The sequence below is a fragment of the Biomphalaria glabrata genome, chromosome 14 (genome assembly GCF_947242115.1).
Source record: "Biomphalaria glabrata chromosome 14, xgBioGlab47.1, whole genome shotgun sequence".
NCBI classification, from domain to species: domain Eukaryota; kingdom Metazoa; phylum Mollusca; class Gastropoda; family Planorbidae; genus Biomphalaria; species Biomphalaria glabrata.
In genome coordinates this window covers 16738178-16748571 of record NC_074724.1, presented here as the reverse complement: position 1 = coordinate 16748571, position 10394 = coordinate 16738178, and the positions used below count along the sequence as shown (strand labels likewise).

Below are 10394 nucleotides of genomic sequence, written 5' to 3'. Positions count from 1 at the left end.
GTCACCAAAGCACTGCACGGCATTGTTACAAATGTCTAGTCCTGTCTTGCTATTGCTGATAGCTACTTCCTTAGGTAAGAACAATTAGATCATTTATCCTTTTAAGTCATTTAAGCTTTACATTTTAAATATTATAGTACAAAATAATGCATTTGACTAATTATGTTTTGATGTAGGCTAGAATGTTTCTTGGCATATAGTTTTTCTGCTGTAATAGCTATATCTCTTTTTTGATAGTAAACATATTTTTAAATGCTTATCCTTACAATTTTTAACTAAAATAGTCAAGTTAACAGATCAATGATAACTATTGAATATGTTTAAATTTCACATTAAAAATACAAGCTCAAAGAAATCACTTATGACATTTAATTTTGAGACTGGGGGCGCAGTGACCTGAGGCGCGGTAGTGGAGAGTTTAAGCACTATGCCTCTAAACATAGGGTCTTGGGTAAGAATCTCGGTAATTTTAAATTTCGGGTTTAAGGGCGCCCCTGAGTCTACCCAACTGGGGGAAGTAAACACGGTTAGTCGTCGTGCTGTCCACATAACACCCTGCTCCGTAAACCATTGGTCAAAGAGACAGATGACCTTAACATCATCTGCCCAATATATACCAAGAATAAAGTGACACTTCACTTTTAGTTTATTTTTAAGTAAGCCTAATTTACTCATTCAATGAATGAGGATCTATTGAAACATTTTTAAAATATTACTACAATGTAATGTATTTATCTTGGTTGTAGTTAGATCAGAATTTAAATCTTCGAACAACAAGAACAACATTTAATACACAGTTTCAAAAAAAAAAAAAAAGCAATACGACTTATAGAACGATTTTTTCTTCTATTTATACCTACCTAAATAATATTAAACACAAATTAATAATGCAATAGTACTTTTGAAGAACATGAAAAATAGTAACATTCAAACTAGACTTTTTCCACTGTAGTTAACGAGCTAGTAACTTTTTTCCCAATTATATACATCAAATGTCAAATTTCTAGAGCCGTTTCGGAGATCATAGTGGATGTTCCACTAAATCTCTAACCTCCTTTTAGTTGTGACTTGAATGGTATTGTTGAAATAGAGACACAAGATTACGAAGTGTGGTAATTTCCGCTTTTAGTTGGCGTATTTATGTCTCTAGGCAGCACCTGGCAACCACTGGCCAGATTTTGGCGATGTCTCAGCGCTGAATCAATGCTAAAAAAATTATTTCCAGGGGAGGATAACCTAGTTGATTTTTAATATCGCCAGCTGAAACCATACTCGAAGAGAGAGAAAATAAAAACATTTAGAAATAATAGAATTAATAGCTCTGTAGAGTATACTCACAGACCTATATAAATATCGCCAGCTTATAGCGGATTGCAAGACAAAGAAAATAAAACAAATAGAAATAATAGGAATATTTACTATTGTAGTAGAAGTAGTACTTTAAAAAAAGGAATGGGGAGGGGGGGGGAGTAAAATATTATTATTTAAAATTAGAATGACATTAATAAAGCGTAAATTTAGGTACCTATTTTTTTTTCATAGAAATTGAATTTAAATAGATTTAGACCTATATTGCCCTGTGTATGATGGGATTATTGTATAGATCTATGAAGTTATATTTTAAATGATTTGATGAAGATTTAAGGTGCTGACAGCTTGTAACATTTTTCAATAAAGCTGAAATGAATGTTGAATTTAAATAGATCAAAGCCTAAATCTAGTGGACTAGTCTAGTGTAATGTGTGTTATGAGACTTGTTGCATTGTATCTACAATGTGCTTGAGGATACATGCAATAAACAACTGATGTCCTTATAGAAAAGAATTTCATATATAAATATTTATTCATTTAATAGAAATACCCAAGGTAAAATCTCTAATCTAGCCTCAAGAGTAAAGGAATGTGGCTAGGTAACCAAGGTCACTGAAACTGACTGACTGGCTCAAGAAATGGTTGAAACTTTGGGAGCGGGTTCGGAGGGGTCAGGGGTGGGGTTAAACAGCGGGAGCGGGCTGGGAGGGTGGTCAGGGGGTGGGGTGAAAATGCAGGAGCGGGCTGGGAGGAGTCAGGGGAAGGGTGAAACTGCGGCATGGGCCTGGGAGGGGAGGAATGGGTGTGTATAGCTGGATCCTTTGATCGGGAAACAACAGATTGACAAGAGAATGATGAAGTCCACGTCTCACTGTAATAGGGCGTGTCGAAGGTGCCGAATAGGGCCAGATGCATTGCGCAATCCTATCACTGTAGGCTGTAGGCCAATGAAAGTAACTATCAGTGCTTGCTTACAGGGAACCTCTACTGTCAAAAACAGTCTTTAGATCTCTATCGGCACTTTCTCTTGTGACCAATCCATCTCCACTTCCTTTCTAAGACTTACACCTCTATATTTTTCTGCCCACTCATCTCCCACAGTTTGGTGTTTCTACTTTGTCATACCAGTGTATTTTTAGGATATTTCTCAGGCATCTGTTGATGAAGGTCTGTACTATTTTTATTGTCGCTTCAGTTGTTCTCCATGTTTCCGAACCATTCAATAGGACAGCCTTGACAATAGAGTTAAAGATTCTTAGTTTAGTCTTGTTTGAGAAGTGAGGAGATTTACAGTCAGGTTGGTTTTAGCTGTGTAAATCAGTAAATGTCTGACGCGCTAGATTTATACAACGTTTAATGTCTTCATCTGTTCCACTTGATACACTGATTACACTCCCAAGGTATATAAAATTGTAGTTGTAGTTGTGTAATAATTCTTAGAAATAAAAAAAAATTCCCGATTTGTCTTTAATTTGTTTGTTAGATTTATCTGAATTTGACAAATTTATCATTCTGTTCTGCCTTCCCTTCCACAAGCACATCTTAAAGGTTAAGGTAGTTGGGGATAAGGCGATTATATTTATCGTCATCACACCCGATCCGACTCTGTATCTATCATCGAAATCTTTTGCTTTATCGTTTAAGGCTGAAATGGTAAAATTCAATACTCTACCCTCAAACTTGACTTTGCATTTACTACTGACTTATGAGTGGCTGAATTTTACATTAGAGAGAGGTAGCGACGTAATATATATATATATAAAAAATAATATGAACAATTAATCTAAAAGGTTGGTGGTGGATGTGAAGCATTAAGCGGGGAATCATCTCTACCTCCCCTCCACAGAATTCTTTGATGTGTAGGCCTAAATTATATAATGTGATTTTCCCCCGCATTCTTGTGATCGTATTTTTTTTTTTCGTTTGTCAGCTTTTCTTTTGATTCATGAACATTCTGTTGAAAATTAGTTATTGTTGGTATTTTCGGAATAAAACATGCGCTAAAAAAATCAATTATCTTCTAAATTAAGTCTCTATTGAAGAGTGTCTAATTTTCTGCCTTGTCAAAAAGTGCCCGATTTCCCGGTCCCGGGTGCTTAAATTACTGGGAGCTTAAATATTTCCAGACACCAGTCGATTGTGAGTCAGAAAGAATAAAATCATATGTTAATAGCAGAGCTGAGTTTGTCACCCAGTCCATCTACTGAACATACACACACACCGTTTTCCATTCATTGGACCAAGGCAGACTCAGCTTCGGGTCACAGAGGTCGTTTAGCTTCCCTCCCCTTATCACTGTTAAAGCAAAGAGGGACACCCATGAGCCGCTAGCCGAAAACGCCATCGTCTGGATGTTATGTCATTCTGGATGTCTTGCTAACCTCTGTTCCCCCCCCCCCCCCAGTAAGACTTAGTTTTCTTTCGCCACTTTCTCTTCCCTCCCCTCTTCTTGACATTCTTTCATTTTCCATATATGACTCCCCTCCCCTCGTGTGAATGGTAATTGGTGTGCGTGTGTGGTGTATTGTATGAGTGTGACTTATATAAAGCACCTGTGGTGTATTGCTCCAGTGGTCAAAAAATGGGACGCCTAGTAAGTGAGGTATGTCTTTGATGGTTGTGAGATATGAACAATATGGGTATTTGGACGTGTGCGCTGTTTTCTTGTTGAACTTACAGACCGCCGAGCAGCAACTTTAGAACAGAATTAGAATACGACTAATTTCGTATTGTTACAAATGAACAGTGATAGGCAGAGGTCAACGTATGACCCCGGCGAGATGACACAGCAACTAGTGTTCCCTGGAATCTACATGTGCAAACAAAGACAGGATGTGACGTGTCCACACGTGTTGTTCCAGGGGACGAACAGATCTAAGTAGGGGGACAGTTACTAATGAACAGTGACAGATAAAGGTCACTACGTGTGACCCCGACTTGATGACACTGCATCGAGTGTTTTCTGGAATCTACGTGTATAAATAGAGACAGGATGTGACGTTTCCTCACGTGTTATTTCAGAGAATACTAGCCGTGTTTGTGCAACTTTGGACAAGCGATTAGGGACTCTATATAAGCCAGAGAGTTAATGTGAAAGTCAGTCGTATGGAGTCGTATGGAGTCGTGAGTGAGCCGTTACAGACGGTGTAAGACGTGTGCGGCTCTGTGGAAGAGAAATGTGTACGACTCGATGCAAGTTAACTAGGGTAGAGTTAACTGGAGTGGACTACTGTCGTTAAAGTTAAAGTCTATACAGCGAACTACAGTGGACTTGAGCCGTTACAGTCGATACAGTCGATGTAAGACGTGTGCGGCTCTGATTCGGTAGACTTGAGTACGACTTGGTTCAGCTTTAGGAGACCTGGAGCGACACTGGGAAGTGTGTCGTTGGTCTGCTCTGTGGAATACGGCTCGAGGAAAGTTGAGAAGAGATGAATTGCAACGAAGTGAAGAGATGTATTGCAACGAAGTATAGCTAACTGTAAACTGACAGATATTGTACAGTCTTCTACGCTACATGTTCAAGTAACGAATTGTTAGAGTTAATAGTCATTAAAGTTATATGAAACTGAAAGTTTAGTCGTCAAGTTCTTTGCTGTGTTTTTTTATTTATGTGCCAACTAATACATCTAGCCAGAAGATTCAGAAATACGTAACAGTATTTATCACCAACTATCAGAATCCACTTGTCAAGGTATTACGTTACGTTGTAATTATCTTTGACTCAACTCTTTTGACACACAAAATAATCAGCACTTCAAAGGTTTATAGTGCTTTGTTAACAGCGCTTAAAAAATTAAATTATTATTTTGTAGTTATTTGCAGGAGCTTGCATACCTAGATAAACCTAACTCTATCCTAACCCTAACATTAACAGTACCTAAACATTAGGCCTATATCTAGAGGGAAAATGTCGATTTTTGCACATTAACGTAACCTGTAGCTAATCAGTTAATGAGCAGATTAGCTAGCTTAAATATATGGCTCCTCCTTCGTAGCTGAAGATGAGATTATTTCCCATTTTCTATGAATTTGAAGATGGCTTTGAAGTCCATTTTTTCTTTTAACAAGCCGATCACATAGATAGCATGGGTTGCTGCAGATATGCCTGCTTCATTTCTCACCTTCCTTTTTTTTAAATCTTAGATCTACGTTCTTTGTTGATTACCAAGCTCCTTGCGTTATATCATGAAACACGACACTCACGGCCGCAGTCAATAAGAAAGGACCCAGAGCTATAGCGTTTCCCTCACACTCCTTGAGAGAACTCTTAAGGGTGTCTTTGTAACGTTTGTGTTGACCTTCCTACGCAATTGTTGCTGTGGCATGGATACTGTTTATCCGTAACAACGTCTGTTATGTGGTCAAGCCAATAAACCAAATGGATTATTCTTTAATGCAACTCTAATGTTTGCTTATGCGCCAACTATGTCCAAACAAAAGACTAGCTAAGTAATGTGCACATTGACAGATTTTAAGCTTTAGCGGTACTGTGTCAGTTTGCACTTGTCTCCTCTACCGCCTTAAAATCGTTTTCTAAAGTAAAATGTACTAAAATGATGGTACTGATAAATCTACCTTAGTCTAGTCCCCTGCCTAGAATGAGAAAGGAGGGGATGGTGGAATTAATATGTCTCATTAATTGTTTTACCATTAATAAGATACCTGGTAAGCTAAGTATTTTTAACTCTCAATAATTTCATATAAAACACAAGCGCAAGTACGTACGCACACACATACACATATATACACACATATGTACATACAAACACATAATGAAATAAAGCATTATCAAATTTTAAAAGAAATGAACATCTATGAGAAAAAAAACAAAAAAAAAAACTACACTAGTACCGGTTTTTTTTTTTTTTCAGATTCAATAGAACACGAAAACATGTAACTTTAACAAACTCAATCTACACCAACACATACTAAATAGAATACTGAGAAATAATATAGATTCACACTAGTAAAATGTACATCTATTTCCTGTTTAAATAAATAGGTCTACATTCCCTCTTATCTAAATTTATTCAAATTTTATTTATGTAATAGTTGGCAGCACACTATAACTCATTTTATTTATTTTAACCAACAAAATCCATCTAGCAACAATTGGCTGCCTAGGAGCTGTTGATATCATCATTTTAATATGGCGGCCGCCAGCTAAAACATGGTAACCAATGTAGGTAATAAGCTAGGTTTTAATAACAGAGTTCTGAAGATCAAATTATCATTAAACACATTCATTCCTACCTACATATAGAATACAGGCAAATATATAGTGAATCAAAACTGACATTTGACTAGAATAAACTGAGATTCAAAAGCTGAAACTAGAGACACACCAAAAGACAAACGAACAAAAAATGTACATAAAATTATGACAAAACTCTAAAACATAACTAACTACTACAAAAACAAAGACAAATTACATTAAAAAAAAAAACAATAATTAAAAGATATATTTTCATTCCATATGCTGGAAATTTGCTATTATAATCTGACTGAAAAACATTTGAGTTTGTTGAGTGTAAGTTTCTAAATAACTAACACGATTAAAATAAATAACAAACATATAATTGTTATACCTATGTAGAGAAATAAAATGATATTTAGATATAGACACACAAACGCACTTATGAAAACTTGGCCATTGGACATAGATCCATGAACTTGTAATACTATCAGATAGTTGTGTTGTTTTTTAGGATCTTTAGTTAGTTTTAAGGTTACTTTACATATGTTAGTTTTCCCTTTAGTAACCAAGACACGATAAAAATTTTATCAATATTGATCAAACGGTTTAGATTTTAATTTGTGACATACATAATGTTCTTTTCTTTTAAGGTATCTTTGGTGGTGAAAATATGGCAGTAGGTAGAGTCATTACTGTTCCTGAAGTTAAATGTAGGAACAGTCCAGGATTTATCTATCAAAAAATTGGAAAATCAAATGTATGTTTCTTCTTTAGCAGGACTGGGAATAACTTCACCAATGCAAAACTGGACTGTGAAGGTTTGTGTTCTTAATAGGTAGTACTCGGCAATCCGAAAAAAAAATCCCAACTATGTCCTATATAATCTATAAATTCTATAGCATATTCATTAAACAAAACAGATCTCATGTGAATATCAATTCCAAACAATTAAAACTTTTAAACATGGATAGAGTTGAACTTCTCAGACCAGATCTTGTTAAACAATATCTTTCTATTATATTTAAAAACGTGAATGGACTTTCTGGTAGAAATGTGGAACGGAAGGGCTCAATGTAAGTAACATGACTGGTTCAGAAGTATGTTCCAATAGCTAACTTCAAATGTTTCTTGTATGGAACATTAATGGTCTGAAGCTATAACAAGTAACATTTGATGTTTATTCATCACATATCTCATTAATTCAGCTTAGAACCCAAACTTTGATTAGACTATTTTGTTGAATACAGCAATTAGTTCGTTGAAATTTCCACGATATGAAGCACAGAATTAGAGCTGCAATGCTATCACTACAATTCTTCTTTCCTATCATACACTACATATGTATTGATCACGTTTTCTCTACTGATACATTTTACAAATGCAGTAACTATGGAAATATTAAACTAGCAGAGAATGTTATGTGTGCTAGGTAAACGAACTCAAAAGTACCGCTGACGAGTTTGTGATTCACACTTACTTTTTTTGTACACAATATCTCCTTTGGGTATTACTTGCTTTCTTATATTGTTATTTCAAATAAGGAAAAGGTGCCAGACTGACTGTAGTAAACATGCAGAGAAAGAGACAAGTATTAGATAGAAAACCAGATACTTGGATCGCTTTGGAAGATAGACAAACGGAAGGGAAATATATTTGGCATGATGGAACAGAGCAAACTGCCCGCCAGAGAAGGGACTTTTCTTGCTACGGTACTTCACACACACACACACAAACAGAGAGAGACACACACACAGACACACACACAAAGACAGACACAAAGACACACACACATATATATTACATGCCTAGCGTAAGGAGATAGTATATGTATATATATATATATATATATATATATATATATATATATATATATATATATATATATATATATATATTTGTCAAATAAATATTTCAATAGCTGTAATGCCCTTACAATAAATGTAAAAAAAAGCATCTCCATTTTTTTTGTATTGGTTGATTATATTCTTTATGTCATATCTTAGTGTTTCCTCAAGCTCTCTCTAACACTTACAGCCCTTAAACTTTTGTGTTAAACTTTTGTATTTTATTAAAACTTTTACCACAACGTATTAAGCTTTTTTTTTTATTAAGCCATTAGACTACGGTTGGTTTTTTATCAAACTAAAATAGAAATAAAATACAATTAATAATAGCAGCCTTGTCAATTCTAACATTATAGACATTCAAAATCAGACAGTGAAGAAAGTTAGTTTAAAATAAATAAAAATTTAGTCATGCACTTGGACAACAGAAGCAAGAAATAAAACAAACCCTCAGATCCTGAGGAATTCAAAATTCCAATTTAATGTAAAGTGTTTTAGCAATGTACTGTACTTTTGAATATAAATTCATGTAGACAATATGTTTTTATATAAATACATGTAGTTTGGGTAAAGTAGTAGACGGCAATGCTGATACGAAAATTGTTGACCTGTATTTATGCAAACATTTATATTGATGATCTTTTTGGTTGGTACGACCTAAATGTTATTTGTTTTTAATAAGTAAATGTATATCAATATTTGCAACGAAGTTTTGGTAAAGTATAAAAACTTTTGAAACAAGCAAAATATATTTTTTTTAAAGCGGAGTTAAGGGAGAGAACCGTATAAATAGCTGACGTATATCAATAATTCACGGAGTAGCTCCATTTTTTGTAATGACGCAAGATTATTCAAAGATTAATAATGGATTAGCTATTATATTTTTTTGTTATTTATTTAGTGTCTTCGAATTTGAATTATTGTTCACAATTTTAACTTTGTTAGACAATAGAAAGTGAGAGAAAGTATTTCTACAAAACGTTTTAAGGAATATAACCCCACATAAACGACACTACATATTAAATAGTATTTTTATTTTTCCTTTTTTAATTAAAAAAATTAAAATTGATTTCCATTAATTTATTTTTATGGGTTAATCTTTTGACTCAATCAAATTTTTGTTAGTTTCAACAAATAGTTGTGTAAAGTTTCACCTTGATTCTAGAATGTTTATAAGAGAAAAAAACATGTTCAAAAAATTTACCAGACGAAGAATAAGTTGATATTAGTTTTGTGAACATGTTCTTCTTGCCTCTCTTTTAAAATGTTCATCTTTCTTACATTTCAATCAATGATTTACAGGGCAACCAGACAATTGGAATGACGCCGAAGACTGTTTACATGCATCAAAATGGTGTTCAGCTCCAAGGAATATTAACGACGGTAGTTGTGCTGAAAGTTTTGAATATCTTTGTGAAAAAGTTGGATAGATATAAAATCAGCCTGACCACTTTATCAATCACTCTATCCAGAACCAGAAATCATTGCGTAACATGCTAATAAAGAACTAATCTATAAAAATTTGTTTTATAATAACTATATCGATATTTCCAATTGTATAGACTTATGATATCCAATTAATCACATCTGTCCAAATTATAGGTTGGATTGTACATAACTATGGTATAATTTTACTGTTTATAATAATTAAAATTTAGTCAAATTTAATAATAATCCTTGCTATGCCTCTCTATATTTTAATCAATTAAGCATTTGTATTATAGACCTAAAGTACTGTTAAGTCTTTATTCTTTCTGGCTGACTTAAGCAATCAGTTTAAGCTCTAGTAACACTAATAAAGAAGAAGCGCTTAATAGTCTATGTTATAGCTGAGAAAAAAAAATGTTCCTTTATCTTTCTGACTCTTCTCTCTTTTTTTATTTGATACGCATTTCGTCATGATTATTTTATTTATTTTTCAAAATTCAAACCAACTTCTTGACTGATTGTGTTCGTGAACATAAAATATAACAAGCAAATTATCAAAAATCATTTTAAAAAACAAAGCTTACCTTTGAGAAAGAATATTAATGAAGATA

General features: G+C 34.0%; 1 protein-coding gene across 2 annotated transcripts; it reads left to right on the top strand.

The window, feature by feature from the left end:
* On the top strand, nucleotides 1-10394 carry LOC106051340 (C-type lectin domain family 4 member F-like). Of its 2 annotated transcripts, none has more exons than XM_056011682.1 (4): nucleotides 1-74; nucleotides 7162-7329; nucleotides 8053-8220; nucleotides 9658-10393. In XM_056011682.1, exons 1-4 carry the CDS (start codon nucleotides 32-34, stop codon nucleotides 9783-9785), a joined length of 507 nt encoding a protein of 168 aa, XP_055867657.1. In that variant the 5' UTR covers nucleotides 1-31; the 3' UTR covers nucleotides 9786-10393. The 2 variants fall into 2 exon arrangements, with proteins under 2 accessions (XP_055867657.1, XP_055867658.1); XM_056011683.1 differs by lacking the exon at nucleotides 1-74 and adding an exon at nucleotides 6470-6500 and having other exon boundaries at nucleotides 9658-10394.

Excerpts from the sequence above, each read along its gene's own strand:
- LOC106051340 (XM_056011682.1), top strand. The coding sequence starts at position 32 with ATGTCTAGTCCTGTCTTGCTATTGCTGATAGCTACTTCCTTAG. Across the intron at positions 75-7,161 it reads GCTGATAGCTACTTCCTTAG|GTATCTTTGGTGGTGAAAAT; the intron begins GTAAGAACAATT and ends TTTTCTTTTAAG. Across the intron at positions 7,330-8,052 it reads TGCAAAACTGGACTGTGAAG|GAAAAGGTGCCAGACTGACT; the intron begins GTTTGTGTTCTT and ends ATTTCAAATAAG.